Source organism: Syzygium oleosum, unplaced genomic scaffold, assembly GCF_021117445.2.
Source record: "Syzygium oleosum isolate NSW1041296 unplaced genomic scaffold, Sole_v2.1 Sole_v2.05, whole genome shotgun sequence".
Taxonomy (NCBI): Eukaryota; Viridiplantae; Streptophyta; class Magnoliopsida; order Myrtales; family Myrtaceae; genus Syzygium; species Syzygium oleosum.
In genome coordinates this window covers 7,318,959-7,334,565 of record NW_026607489.1, presented here as the reverse complement: position 1 = coordinate 7,334,565, position 15,607 = coordinate 7,318,959, and the positions used below count along the sequence as shown (strand labels likewise).

At 39.7% G+C, this 15,607-nt stretch overlaps 2 protein-coding genes across 2 annotated transcripts; one reads left to right on the top strand and one right to left on the bottom strand.

Annotated features, from left to right (window-relative positions):
* Positions 1-799: 799 nt before the first annotated feature.
* LOC115676470 (uncharacterized protein At4g08330, chloroplastic) lies at positions 800-3,463 on the top strand. The gene is made up of 2 exons (XM_030599409.2): positions 800-1,038; positions 2,874-3,463. The coding sequence occupies exons 1-2, from the start codon at positions 944-946 to the stop codon at positions 3,268-3,270; spliced, it is 492 nt and encodes a 163-aa protein (XP_030455269.1). The 5' UTR covers positions 800-943; the 3' UTR covers positions 3,271-3,463.
* Positions 3,464-7,885: 4,422 nt separating this feature from the next.
* On the bottom strand, positions 7,886-9,716 carry LOC115676480 (transcriptional regulatory protein DOT6). Its single transcript, XM_030599421.2, has 2 exons — positions 9,296-9,716; positions 7,886-8,547 (listed from the first exon to the last, which is right to left on the bottom strand). Exons 1-2 carry the CDS (start codon positions 9,642-9,644, stop codon positions 8,195-8,197), a joined length of 702 nt encoding a protein of 233 aa, XP_030455281.1. The 5' UTR covers positions 9,645-9,716; the 3' UTR covers positions 7,886-8,194.
* Positions 9,717-15,607: the final 5,891 nt, after the last annotated feature.

Here is a 15,607-nt window from a genome sequence, read left to right as displayed (position 1 = left end):
ATTAAATGCCCGAAGAATCAGGTTGACTCAGAGTTGAGACATCAATCGGGTTAATTTAAAAACAAAACACTAACTTTAGTCTCGAATTTTTTTTTCTTCAAAAAACATCAACTTGGCACAATTTCAACTTAAAAAACCCAACTTGACGGCAATTTACCGAACTTATCAACTTTCACTTAAATCAATCCTTATGACTTATCATGATTTTCCAACTTAACTATTCCACCTTAACAATAAATCCACGTGACTTGCTGACCGATTTAAAGATTATTCATTGTCTTATTCTCTAAACCACAAAAGAATAACGGTGAAACTGTTCGTCTCCTTCACTTCACCGCCAAGTCAAAAATATCTCCAGATTGAATCTTTCTGGCCAAACTTCGTCGTTTTGTCATAATCTGAAACTGTAGGCCACCACTTGTCGACAGACGCCATGGAAGAAATTCGCCAGGCTCACCACCATAACTTTTTTTCTCAAATAAGGGTAACTTCAGACAGAAAATCAATGGGGGGCCAAATTTGGGATTTAAATGAAAGTTTATGCTTTTTTACGAGGTAAAAAAAAATTCGGGTCAGAATTATCCCTCGACCTAAAATTGCTATTTTTTTTTTGAATTAACCTGACATCAATCATTGACACTTTTTTTGCTAACGTATGAAAAGACTGGTTTGTTCCACGCGCTTGATCACTAAAGAAAACCGTCCGTCCTCCGGACGGAGCCACCTCGGATGCTCTCCTCGCGGTCGGTGCCGTCCTCAAATCCCACAAACGTTGGACAGCGCACATTCGCCTGCCCCGCTGATTTCACCGTCGCTTTCGTCTGATTCTCCGACTCCCTCTCCTTCTCCTCCTCCTCCTCCTCCGTAGCTCTCGCCGTCGCCGTCGGAGACGCACCCTTTCGTAATCGGTCGAGTTTTTACTGTCGAGCGGCGATCGGGGGACATGGCGAATCCGATGTTCCTCGAGGACGGCACTCGGGGCGGCGGGACGCGGAGTCCCTTCTCGCTCTCATCTTCCGTCAAAGACGTCAGCTACAGGTACCAATTCAGCTCCTTCCCTACCTCCTTGGCTTCGCATGTCCGCCTTCGGTTTCGCTTTCGAGTTGGTTGATGGGTCGGCGATTGAATTGCCGCATGAGGCTATCTGATATGACGGGTCGGTTTCGGGGGAATCCGGGACTCGTTTGAGCTTTCGGAAGATTGCAAAGTTTTCGTTTTTTTTTCCTTCGTTTTGTCTTCGGGTTGTGAAGAAGGGGGTTGCTTTTCGTTCGTGGAATGGTGAATGAGCTGGGTGTGAAGAAGGGGTTTTGTGTTCGTTCGTGGAAGGGTGTGGTGTTAAGATGGTGCGATTGATTGAAGTTGTGGTGAACTTGATCGATCGTGTTCGGTTGACTCTAGATGCTTGACTATTTCATCTCACAGAGATTGGAGAAACGGTTCGCTGAGGATAAGCCAATTCTCGAGCTCTGCTTATCACCCAGCTGAGTTTTGAGATTGAACTGGCGAAATGGGAGCCTGCTTAGCTGATAAGCCATGTTCCCACAGAACCTTTCCAACTTATTTGTTAGCTGAATTCCCTTGTAATGTTGATGCTACTTTTGCGACATCTTGAGATCATCTTTTGTAGTATTTCTCAATTCGAATTGCTTACTGCTCTTTTAATGAATATTCCACGAAGCGATTCCTGGATTTGCCCGAAATCGACTCTTGATGTAAATATGTGATTTCGAATGGCAGGAGTATTGTTTTGAGTGTGAGGCGCTGAAATTAAAGTTTTGCCCGAATATCTGAATAGGACTACATTATGCCTAAAAATTTCTACCCCGAGGTAAGGAGAGGGTTTTGGGGGTGCAGGTGCACTAGGCCCTTGGTCTGCCTCTAGTTTCAAGCGTATGCATGATCAACCGTGTGCTTGTATTGTAAAATGAAAATTTCCATCTTTACATAACTAATCCTTAAGAATTAGAGCTCTATGTTTAAGATGTTTTCTTGACTCTCGGCCATTGTCGACTTTGCGTTATGTAGTTGTATTTCTACAACAAGGGCATCGCAATCTTTTATTCATCTGTGATTTGCCATGAATGACTTACTAGCAATGGTCCAAGAATGTGCCTCCCTAATTTTTTGTGTGATTGTGCTGTCTGAAATCAATTTCTTTATTTAAACTTATTTTTCAATCGCGGATTCTGGGTTGCTGAACTTTGAACAACTGATAATGCAACGAGTAGTGGTCATCTTAAGATATTACAAAAGGAAGCAAATTATTTGCAAAAATTGTTACATGGTCAGGAGTTTATTACTGCTTCATGAGGGTACAAGCATCTGTATTTGTATAAACTAGATGTTTATGTCTCTTACAGTACTTGGGATGAAGTTCTTCTATTGAGATTCTTAATAGGGTTAGAATTTTTGTAATCATAGTGGATGAGGAAAGTGTTTGCTAGCCTTTTCCTGAGAAATTTGATTTAACTTTTCTGCATGATAGACACTGTTTTTTAATCCTGAGCAAATAATGGCACTATTCTTAATCTCTCTCGGTTTTTGTTTATCAAGTTCCTGAAAATTTGGCTTTAATCTATGAGCTAAAGATTGGGGAGCTCCTCCTTTTTCAAAATGAAGTTCACTCTCTTGTTAAGAATGGAGATCAGAATCACATGATAAATTATCACATGTGATATTTTTACACTTTTCGTCTCCATCTCAATTTTATCATTCTACCACCACACTTACTACACACGTGTGCACACCCTTGCATGCATGTCTCCTTGCACACAATCATGCATACGTATGGAACATGTTTGATCATTCTGATGCGGTGTGAATAGGAAGGTAACCACAAAAGCTGTTTTTAATATTCTCTTTTTTCTATGCAGCTGTGGCTCTTGCGGATACGAGCTAAACCTCAGCTCCTTAAATCGGAACATATCGACAATTGGAAGTAAGTACAGTAAGTCCATAAAGAAAGGGATCATATCGTTCTGTAATGTTGACGAGAGTAGATTTACGCTGGTTAATGAGCGGCAGTGCATGCCCTTCTTCTCGAAACAATCATGGGGTTTGTTTAGGCGGAGAACCAAACTTCTTTGCCGCAAGTGTGGCAACCATATTGGAATTGCATATGATTCAATTACTTCGTCTGATCCGCTTGTATCAGATGGACTAGAATCATTTTCGTCCAGTGAAGTTCCTAGTCATCGTAAATATGACGTAAGAATCCGTGCCTTACAGCCATCGTCCTCTGAGGGATCGTCAATGTCCCTTTTTTTATGATAAATACGATGCCCATTGGGTTGGATCAAGTCAATGTAAATGACCTGAGAGTTTTTCCCTGTCTAAAGGTAGAATGCTACTGTCATGTTTGTATTTTTCCCATTTGTAATAAGGGATTAAGTGTATAGAATACGAAGAATACTGGATGCTGGGAACTGAGGTATTCGAATGATTAAGCTGTGTTTAATTTTTACCCGTGAATTTGTGAAGTGATGCTGCTACTTTGAGGGTTGATCTGTCTTTTTCCTAATCAATATTATAGATGCTACTTATGGAAATGGATATCACCGTGCTTCTGTGGGGAAAACTGGATCTCGAGTTGAAGTTCTGTTCAATCATATCCTCTAGGAAATTATGTAAAGAACATGCAGGGGTGTAGTACGTGATACACGCTTCTCTTCAGTCCTCTAACTTGGGTGATTAGTTAATTTATTTGCTAATCAACACGTTTCAACAAGTGCATATTGGTTTTGTGGTTATGTCGAGCGTGTTTCTGACGTGGATTTGGTGAATTTAATCACCAGACGTACTGAGAAAGATACGAGTAGACACAGAACTTTGTATTTGATGTTGTTTAGAAACTGCAGTTTTATATGTTGCGTTTGCACGAGCCAATATTTTTCATATGGAACAACCTCCAAGTTAGCAGGGTTCTGGAAACTTAGGAGATCATTAGTGGTATGTGATTCCATTGACAATTTAGGCTACAATTACTGCTTAGGAACTGGAAGGGAGCTAGTGACTTGAATGAAATTTTAATTGACCCTTATGAAGTTAAGGTCGTGTAGCATACAGTCATCATGTAAGAATTTGTTGGTGAAATCACTAAATGCTTCCCTTTATCAGAGATATGGACCAGTGGGAAATGTCCCTGAAATTTTTTTGAAACAATTTCCAGTTACTTTTGGTCTTTTTGATCTGTTGGTCTCTAGACTCGTATCGAGCATTGAATTCGCGTGTTTGATAGCTGCTTGCAGTAGTTACTCATACTTTGTGCGTAACACACATGAGTGCGCGTCCTGTTGATATGTAAACTGCCGTTTGGGTCGTTGACGAATCGGAATTCTATCTTTTATGGATCGACGTTCCTCAGTGTTGAACAATCAAATTGTTGGAACCGTGAAAATAACAATCCTACAGTATTGCAGTGATTATGCATTCTTATTCTCGCTCCTAGATGAACAATACGATCATATAGTCGTATGACGGATCTTGATTGATTGTGGTCATTTAGCTGAACCAACGTTGCATGCGAGTGGAGACCACCAACATCCATTTTTTACTCTCCCCTTTTTCTTCCTAGCCATAACTAAGCCTTGAAACCTCCGTATCATCGAGTCAAAGGACGACCAGGCCGACAAATCATCAAATCCATTAATCAAACATTCCCTTTAGTGAAAGAGTCACGAGACGACGTTGCCCCCCTTTTTTTATTTGTTTTGTCTCCGTTATGGCCACATGCAAATATATGGTGCCTCTCTCTCGCTCTCTCACACACACACACACACTGCAACACAGCACTAAGGCAGCCAATGTGTTGTGGGTAACATGGTTCACCCAACAATTAACAATAAGCGGACAAATTAACCCGAAAAAGAGGCTAATATTTAGGGTTGATAATGCAAGTAACTCCAAAATTTCAAATCAGGAACTAATCAGAAGGCTAGATAAGAAAGTGTGAGCCACATTTTTCTATTGTTAGCATCAGAAAGAATATCTTATGGCGTGGACTGTTCTAGTCCAATTATTATGAGGAGAGAAATAAGATGAGAATCTATGGCGCAGCAAGAGGCCCACTAGGGGTAGCTAAAAAGCTTTCATTTCAAGGGCCATATATATTTATATAAGTTGGGTAAAATGTTGGGAATTGGATCTGTGGATAAGAAAATCAACTCTTTGATATGGGTGTGACCAAACGATATGGCCTTTCCAAAAGCTGTTTTGACTTGAGGCACTCCCTAAAGAAGCTTTTTTCTTTTCTCCTTTTCCAGTTACCTCACAAGAAAATGGAGCTAAAGCTAAGCTCTTGCTAGGCTTTCATGTTCTGGTCCTGACCCTTTTATCTTTATCCCATCTCTAGATCTCTCTGGTTGGATGGAGAAGATATAGGTGGTGACCAGCTTTTGCCCTACCGAAGACTTGCTTGGCAAAGGCACATGCATGTCCCTTGGCCCGAGTCCAAATACAGTCTCTCTCTCTCTCTCTCTCTCTCTCTCTCTCTCTCTCCATGGGCAAAGAGAACCTTTTGAAGAACAGTACTGACAAAACAGAACACAAGACTGAGAAAATGGGAGTTCTTGGCCTTGTTACAAATGAATTGGAAAGTGATGAAGAATATATGTTTCTTTTGGTACATAGGGTGCTAAGAGGCAACAGTCTATACAGTTTATTTGCCATTCAAATTAGGACCAATGTGAGGGCTTATGCGCTGTATTTTCTCTTTCGCTATTTTATGTCTCTAGGTCAAAATCATTGTCACTTTGAAAAATGTCAATTTTTTTAATCATTTTAAGTGTTAGCGTTGTACTTGTTAAAAAATGTTTAAGGTGTTAAATATGAAAAAAGTTACCGAAAGTTGAAAAAGTTACAAGCAAGAACCAAGCTTTTCTAGATATACGGTTGATACTTTTTTCATGATAAAATGGAATAAAGGAGCGACTAACACTAGTAGCCTCCTATAGGCGTCACCTATCTCACACCAGTTACGAAAGTTTTCGCTTGAACCATATCTACTTCGCACCACTTGTAATCTGAATGTCCAAGTTGGCGATCCCATAACCACAACCCCATTAAGATGCCGACAGTGGAGCTTTTAGCATGCTTCACAAATATATTGCATCCCCTAAAGAAAACTAGCATAGGAAAGATGACTGACTGTTTGCCAACTGAAACACATGACATGTTGGTGGTGTATTGAGTCACTTCTAGTGCTCGTCCATGTGAGGCCTCGTGACATTTACTAGTATTGAATTCTTTAGCATTTTCACTTGGTCTCTTTGTGTAGAGAACCCTTTGTCACTGTCAAGTTGCCTTTTCTTATGAGTGCTGTGGCAACCTTCATTCCAGCCTTAGATTTAGCTGGTTTTGTCTAATAAGTCTCCCTCAGGGTGAAAGAGCAAAAACTGTTAAATGTCATAGGCCTCACCATAGATGACCACTGGAAGTGACTCAATACCCCACCAACATGTCATGTGTTTCAGTTGGCAAACAGTCAGCCGTCTTTCCTATGCTAGTGGAGAACTCATACTGAATGCAAAGTGGAGCATTTAGCATGCTTCACAATCAAATAAATCTATTGCATCAGACAGGAAGTCTCCTTATATGAGGTATTCTGCAGCTACTTAATCCAGCACGAGCCGTTTAGAGATTCCTTCCCTATGTGAATCGAATTTGTGATAGTTTCTTAGAAGAGAGATATCTTGATGATTATAATGTTGGTTTTATATGCATTTGAAAGACACCAAGTGAAATTTAATGTTTATGGGGGATGAAGTGTTGTGGACCTAAATTTAGAATCATATCTGCCTTCAACCTAGCCAAGCCAGGAGCCACTAGCTCCTTACATAGACATGTTTTATGCGTCCATCAATAACTTCCATGCGACGCTAATTTATAGCTATCTTTAAAATAACCAATTCGCCACCTAATTATAGGAGCTAGACATTTCCTACTTAGATTAAAGATATAATATATTTTCTTTTAAAATACGTCTACCAATGTTTAGGTTCCTTTGTAGCCTCATTAAAGTATCTGTCATAAGTTTTCCTAAAACAAATTGTTTCGTTCTTTAGTGAACCGCGTTCTGGTATAGAGAACCATTCATATTTCCTACAGAACTCCCATGAAAGACCTATGCAACTAAGGATTCTTTGTCAAGCTGCCTTAGTCGCCCCTTGAGCTGATAATCTCGTGATAGGGGAATGGTCTCGACACATAAGAATTTATGGGGCTCGAATCGTCAACAGATGCTTACCTCAATCTCCCCGAACACGTCGGGACTCAATGATTCCCAGCACTCTCGGAAATTTTTTGGGCCACGGCACCTTTGCAGATGGGGGTTCCCCCCCTAATTAGCCAAATGAGGGGGGTGAGATATTGCCTAAGTCTCGTTAGGGGAGTCACACCGCATGAACCGCACGAATCGCACGAATCTACATTAGGCTTCGCCGTCTTCCTCTTGGACAGTGGTTGGGAGTTGGGTGCACATTCATGTCTTGTCATTTTCGTCCACTCCATTTGAACCCACGATCGTGGTCCTCAAGCAGCAGCTTCTGGTCCCATATTGCAAGCTCTAACCCCTCAGAATACAGATTGCCCTTGTGAAGGGCACTTGCACTACCCAACAAAGAGGACCCAAGTGGACTTTGCACGTGTGGAGAAATTTTTCAGTGAAATGATTATTCTTCACGTCAATCAATCAAATTTTCAAAAGACTAAAAGAATGGACTTTGGCATCTGTCTATTGCATTGATGAGTAATTTAAAATCAAATATGGAATTATTCGAGCGCTCTGCAACGAAGGGGACAGGAGGTATTGCTCCATCGAGACAACTATGAGACAAGCACTTGTTGGCATTGTACACATGGACCATCGTGGTTACTTTTGGCCCATATCTTCCAAGGAAATCGAAATGATTCCTTTCATGACATCTCAGAAATTACATGTGCCATTTTAAACCCCGTACAGCTTTTCTTTTTTGTCTGATTTTCTGTACTACTTACAACCATGAGAAGCAAAGGGTTTTTCGATAAATATACAAGAATCTGGAGAATTCAGAAAGGAAAAGCACTTACTCAAGCTATCCTTTGACTCTGTCGGTCTCAATAGTATCAAACTTTGCAGTCACACTTTGCAGGCCCCAAAAGAAAATACCCAAAAAGAAGAGGACTCTTTCTTTCTTTTGAAACCCTTTCTCTTTCCTTTCTACTCTTTAGTCCTCCTCCTTGTGAGACTCCTCATCCAGCCACTCCTCACCTTCACTCCCTCCACCTTGGTGCCCACGTGGCAGACACTCCCCTTGCTGGACCTCTTCCATCTCATGAGCTGGAACAAGTGGCCAATCCGCTTCCGCCACCTCAGCGAGGCGCGGGGCTTGGCATGCTCAATCACACTCTTGTTATTGGTACTTTCCCTACTGGCTGTGGTAGCGGTGATGGTCTTCTTGCTCATGCTCTGAGTCCATGAAGCCTTGCAATTGTCAAAGGACACCTTTGAAGCTGTGTTCTTTTCCCATGAGGCCAGACCATTGTCTTCAAATTTGATCGATATGAAAGAATCTGCATGAATCACGAACTCTCTTAGTGATTATTAAAAAAAAATGAGTATCTTAATTTATGATGAATCAAGTAGAGTCTAGAGGCTGGCATATGTGTGCTTACAGTTCTTCTGTTTCAGCATTAGAAACTTAGAACACAATCCATCCAATTAAAAATATTATAATGAAACTTATAGCAGAAGTAGCCCTGTTCAAGACATTATTGGTGATGAAATGACATCAAATGGATGTTGGCCATGGCCCAGCAAACATGTCCCCCTCGAATTCTCAGTGCACCGACCTGAATGATCCCATCTTATACCATCTAACTCTGTTCACTTTAATGGAGTCACCTTTTTTTTAAAATTTATCTTTTATAATCTCCAAGCAATTCTACCACCTTCTTTTTGAGAGAGTGAATGTGTATGTAAGACTAAATTTCACATCAGATCTAAAGTGATTTACATCCTATTTTAATCTAAAATAATCACTCTTGTACAAAAATAAGAGGACAGAAGATCAAACTAAACCCCAAGTTTCACTGCTTCCAATGTGAGCTATTTGGCCTTATTTCCTTGTATCCATTGTATGCATGCAATAATTTCTTTCACCAGACAACACAGCAACTCATGGCAATGGCAGAGACAAGACAGTCCTAGAAAAAACTCCCGCATATTCACGACTTGCAAAGCTGCAAACTTTTTTTTAGATTTAAACTTTGGGATCTCGAAAGGTGGGGAAAAAAACCACAAGAAATGAGAAAAGTTTACCTTCTGGGCTAGGGGAAGCATCTTCATAGGAGATGGAACCAGATTTCCAATGCCGGAATTCGAGGCGATTGAGGAAAGATCCAAGAGCAAAGATCTTGGGAAGACCAACAACTGATGGCTTCTTGTTGGGGTTGTTGCTCTGGCTCTGAGCTCTGTGGCCATGGCTGCTTCTGGTTGAATGAGGATGAGGATGATGGTGGTGCTGGTGGTGATGGTGATTGTTGTTGTGTGCTTGGTTTGCTGCTAAAACTAGAAGCCTCTCATTCAAGCACGAGGGACAAACCCCAACAAATACTTCTTGAGGATGGAAATAACAGCATGTCGAGTTGCCTTCTCTGTAGTCATTCATGCTCTGCCTTCTGAAGCTTAATGTGCGAGAGAGAGAGAGAGAGAGAGAGAGAGAGATTAGTCCAAGAACTTATGAGCTGCTTCATTTATATTGGGATGAAACACGGTGCCTATAGAAGTCGGTCAGTTCATCACCACACTGTGGCCCACAAAAATTACTTAAAAAAATGGAAAATGGAATTTTAGTCTACGTAAATAAATTTGAATGCGACGGATCACGTACTCTTTTCTAATATCGTATTTAAATAATAATTTCTCTTTATTTATAATAATCTCGAAAGTCATATCTATTTTTCTAATACTTAAGAGTCCTAATCGATACATGTGAACGAGACGGTTCGAGAAACTTAATCCGATTACAATGCATCGGATGTCGATACCCATGTCATAGAAAAGATGGAAAAAAGGAAGGGAATATTTTATCTTCGGGAGAGATAAAGATGGGGCAAAGGCCAAGGCGTTAGGGCCACAATCCAGAGGCAAAATTTCTCCTTTTTTTTACCAGCTGAAGCAGAATTCTCATTTGTCTTATTTACTGGTTTTTACTGTGTGCCTCGGTTGCAACGAGGTGGGGAGGTTAGGTAGACACTGTTTCATCTTTGACCCCCTCTTAGGAGGCAGCTAGATTTGCGATGTTTGCAGAGGAGTCACATGAGTGCAGTAACCCTAATTCGCTTGTTTGTTCTGTTTATGATATATTTTAGTGTGAAAACATTCCAATGTTAACGGCAACAATCTGATCTTTTGCAGCATCTAGAACACGTCTGGTTTCAAGGTTCACGCCGGTCTTCCCTGGGAGGGTGGCGGTCAAAGTTGGACCCTCTTCTTGGATCTGTTTTTAGCTGCACTTTATCATGGGATGATGTCGAGACAGAACTTGCATTTCCATCGAGGGAAAATTCATCATTCGATCCCCTCCTTCGAGAGACCATTTACGTCTACTCAAAGTCGTCATCATGACATCTCATAAAAAAAAAAAAAAGAGAGTATTTCATATGCAAAGCGTTGTACCATACTACCTTGTTATACGACGATTTTATGACGTATTACGATACTTTTGTATTTAGTTAAAGCGGTACAGTATAGTTGTACGGAGCAATAAGCGTACCATAAAAGTTTCTCTATCATTGCAATATATATCGGGGATTTTAACCATCATCAATCCAAGAAAATGGCGGAACTTACAGAGAGACTAGTTAGATTTTAGGGTTTCGTTTAGTTGAATGAAGCTGAAGTAGATTGTACCCATGAGGCAGTCTTTTTAGAAGATTTGGTTGAATCCATGCTTTTGTTCTCAAGCCAAGGTCAAATTTTGGTGGAAGTTTGAAACATGTCAATAAAGACTGACTAAAGAAGGATAATTTAATGGGCTAAGGTTGTGGGATTAAGTCAAACTTTGCAACTTAAGACTGCTTCATGTGGAGTGTGGACCATAAAAAGCAAGAGAAAAGGAAAATAAGAAAAATAAAGAATACATTTGCAGAAAAGTAGTATGGAGGGTGAGAAAAATATAAATATAAATGACAAAAAAAAAGCAGGTTTTAGGCACACTTTGGCTTGACTCTAGTGCCCTTTTAGAAAAAGAAAACAGATTTATTGCAATATATTTTCTTTTTTCTCCAGAAGAATGATTCCTGATAATGCAAAAGTTCTTTTTGATGAAGCTTTTGCTTGTCTCCCTTTCTTCTTTGACAACTTCTTTTCTTTTTCTTTTTAGCAAAAAAAACTTCTTTTCTTTTCTTTTTCTTTTTTGATTCTTTTTTTTTTCTGTATCCAAAGTAGATTTTATATAAAGTTTGTCACTTAGATTGTACTAGTTGAAGTCCCGTGCGATGCACGGCTTTGAAAATCGATTCATCGTAGTTTAGTTGATAGCCAAAATTATTTCGAAGAGTACGTAAGTTTATATTTTATGACGTCTACACAAATAAAATCTATTTATGATCGATTGTTGGATATTACCAAGATTTTGAATTTATCTCGATAATATAAAATATAGGATTCCGTATATTATTTTTATTCTCCAGGGTAGCACATACGCTCGGAACATGAAGACATGTTACATGATCGTATTATTAGTTATTAATTTATGTCTATTGCATGTGAACAAAAAAAAAAAGACTCTTTAGTGAGGAATGAAGAAAATATATATATTCTTTTGGATTTTATCCAATTGGGAAGATATTTTATTGCTTATTCTTTTGGATTTTATCCAATTGGGAAGATATTTTATTGCTTATGATTTTTAATTAAAATGTTTAAGTGATAACTAATTCCTTTTCATTTTACAATTATCGAATATTTCTTTTTAATAATTAAGTAAATATTTATAATACTCTTTACATGTTACGTGTGGTAATAATCATGTCCGCTCATATAAAAGATGCGAATGTATAGAATTTTGACATGCGGAACAACCATTAAAGTTCGTTCAAACCGGATAGATTTGTCATAGAGTAATTTTGGGTAATAAGAGGCGACTCATCTAGAACACATAGCTGTGGGGATTTAATAGAAACCATATTTGATGGGCCGAGTTGTTATATATTCGGTAAATGAGTCATAAATGGGTTTAGAACGGTAATACTCAAAATAATACGAGTGTTAAATGGGTTCACAACTTTTTTAGACCTAACTCATCTTTATAACTCTCTCTTTACTCTCTCTCGCCCTCACCCGATCTCGCCATCACTCGCTCAGCGCTCTCACCTCAATTTGAGTATGAATTTTCTTAGATTTGGTTATATATGAAAGTAATTTAGTAATATGGGTCGAGTCGCGTATAAGTTATTAGATTTGTATTGCATGGAAACGCATGAATTTGGACGCCACCACTTCCGATCCGACCCACACATTTGACGGTTCTACAGCTTAGCTCGACGAGGCAACCCTCGACTTTGATTCACCCGCCAAGTTTATACCCTATTATTTATGCTAAGTTTGGGACATCGAGGTGAAGAAGATCGCGAAAGAAGACGCCCTCGATCTGTTGTTCTCTCTTCTTTTTCCGAAGTCAGCTTGGATTTTTTCATCGAAACAAATCGAAGGGGGAGACCACATCCACCACAGGTCTCAATACAACTCAATGTCCAAGAACAACCAGAGGCAGAGTAGCAGCAGAGCCCGAAAAAGTTGCAATTTTGGTCGGAGAACCAGCAAAGAGTCGCAGCATTCGACCATAATTCTCCGGTTTAAGCATGAAGATCTGACCATATCAAACTACAGCCTGATGTAGCTGAAGGCCACATCCATGTGAGTTCCTTATCATGCCAACTAATTCTAGGCTTAGGACCAAGAAAGAAACGTAGATTACCCTTCTTGGAATTCAATCCATTAAAAATCTATGTTTAACAAATCCCTCAACTTACATCAATTTTCCCCACCTCCCTCCTCTCACAAAAAATTCCGGAAAATTTTTAAACATTTGCTGCTCGAATTTTTCGTTCTCCACATTTTCTCTCCTTTCCCCAAATAGAGCATTAGAGATTGTCACAATAGAAATGTTTCCCGAGTCATGTTTTTTCGATGCGATGCGATGCGATGCTCGCTAAGAACTCATATGCGGTGACCATGAGCGAGGACGAGGAACACTGAACTCTTAACCATCATATTTGCCATTTGGCGGGACGAGAAGAAGCCGAGGCAAACGAGAAGATATCCAAATTCTAGGAGAAAGTATTCTACACGATGGATATGCAATGCGACGGTGACGACGTGATGTGATCCAGCAATCATCATCGCCCGGATCTTATGAAATTTCATTACACCGAACACTTATTTGCTCTTATTTTTTATTGATAGGTTACACCACGTGACAGCCGCATGATATTTCTGGCATATAAAGTGTTTTTCCAAAAATTAGGCATACCTAAAGTTCCATGTATAAAGGCAACCCTTCTACTGCTTTTGATTGGTGGAAATTTCAATCCACCCATACCTGATTATTTAGTTTTTTTTTTCAATTTTTATTTGACTTTGGTGCACACAAATAAATCACGATTAAAAGCCTTCGTTCCTGTCTCTCTATCAATTACTAAATTGTGAGATTAGAGGTGGCCATGAGTTGCACTTGAACATGTAATTCACTAATCAAGACAAATTAAAGGAAGCCATAGCCCTTCTATAGAAACTAGTAGCTAAATACAACTCTTGACTTTTTTTTTTGCATGCTACGTACATCTCGAATCCCATAACTCTTGCTAAATACGTAATTAGCTCATCGAAATATTTATGTAATCAAGCATCTGAATTTCTCAATTTGTACAATCGAGTCCTTCGATCGCATTCCGTCAATTTTGCTGGCAAGTCGCATGAAATTGGTGCGCGGAACTAATGTGATGCCATATCATTGAGAGAGAGGAACATGGGTTTTTAATCGTGATTTATCAATTGGTTAAGTGACATATAATAGTCTTGCTATCTGATGGTGCTCTCATGTAACTTAAACTTTTGAAAAGTATAAATTATGTTCGTAAAATTATTCTTAAGTTCATAAAAATGTCATGCATATGTTTCACATCGATTGAGCGCCAAAGTTTCGAACGAGTACATGAAAGCAGCAAAAATGGAGTTCTAAGTTAATGGCACTTAGGATCTCCCCATATTTTTCAAGACATAAAAAACCATCCAAACTCGTTATATATGCACGCGCACAATATAGAAATCATTTAAAATCAACTTGAGAAATAAATTTGCGACATGATAGGCTAATCCATCTACATTCTACCTTTTCAAGTTACTACTTTTCTCCCGACCAAAAAAAAAAAGTTACTACTTTTCAAATAAAGTCCGTTGAGATACGCATAGAATGCTAAATCGTTAAAAATAGAAACAAAAAAATTTGGGCATTGACAATAGGTTGCTGCAGTTGGTGACGTTAGAGGATTTTCACCTCAAGACTTGGAGGTTGCATATTCAAATCCTATCAATTGTGTCTGCATGCAAACTGCTCTAATCAGAGCCACCTGTACAAATTAAAATTTTGTAATAAACCGATTCACGGGGTTTGCAGGGGTTCGATGGGTTCTCGGGTAGCCGAATCCCACACCACGCTCTGGGATAATGTAAAAAATGGAATCCGCCTTAACCGGTCTGCTTCTAAGTTACCAACTTCGAACATTGAAATAAACTATACACAAGAAATATACATTAATTTTTAAGTTGAAGTAATCAATAAGATTTTGGAATGTGGTACGAGTGAGAATGGAGTTCTACACCAACTTGATTACTAAAAATGGGTTAAAAGACTCGATACCAAGCATTACCACCAGACTGACCATACTCACTTCCGTCCCTTGTTGACTGGAAGTGAAAACAACTTGTGCCATCATGCGCTGTTGTTTCGACTCCAAAGCATTCCCGGAACAATTCGAGTCCCTTCCTCGGGGACGTGTTACGGCCTGTATAGTTCTGAATCGACGGTTCTCGTGTCATGTTATATTCACATTTCCGACAACCACCTTGGCCATGGTCATGTTATCTCGTCTGTCGTGTCCAAATCCGAAATGGCCACCGCCATCGGATTCTAAATTTGGTGCTAAGAACTCGAGGCAGTGATGGCAGCTTTGAAAAGTTCCTTCTCTTTCATTTTCGGCTCGATTCTGAAAAAGCGGAAAACGGGAAATATGGTAACTTTGCTGCAAGGAACACGTGAACGACACGATCGGAGAAGAGATTTGCGCACAGTTTCCATCTTTGTTGGATTCACCCTTCACAAGGGAGGGACCAGAGGGGTCCTGTCCGAAAAAGGGTGCATTAAAGCAACGGAGCAAACTCGAGGCCCTACCGAAAGAAGACGCGGTGGAAATCTACCGGTACACCTCACAATCAGTTCTATGACTAAGGCCAAATGATCAGATAACGAGTAACCTTATCTTAAACTTCATGGTGCAATCTGCAGAGCAGTTGAGATAATAGTGAAATTTCCTTCGTCTCGCGTCAAACCCGCATCGAAAAGAAAAAGAA

Coding starts and splice junctions, on each gene's coding strand:
- LOC115676480 (XM_030599421.2), bottom strand. CDS start 9,644: ATGAATGACTACAGAGAAGGCAACTCGACATGCTGTTATTTCCATCCT. Junction 8,548..9,295: donor TGCTTCCCCTAGCCCAGAAG/GTAAACTTTTCT, acceptor TGATTCATGCAG/ATTCTTTCATATCGATCAAA.
- LOC115676470 (XM_030599409.2), top strand. CDS start 944: ATGGCGAATCCGATGTTCCTCGAGGACGGCACTCGGGGCGGCGGGACG. Junction 1,039..2,873: donor GTCAAAGACGTCAGCTACAG/GTACCAATTCAG, acceptor TTTTCTATGCAG/CTGTGGCTCTTGCGGATACG.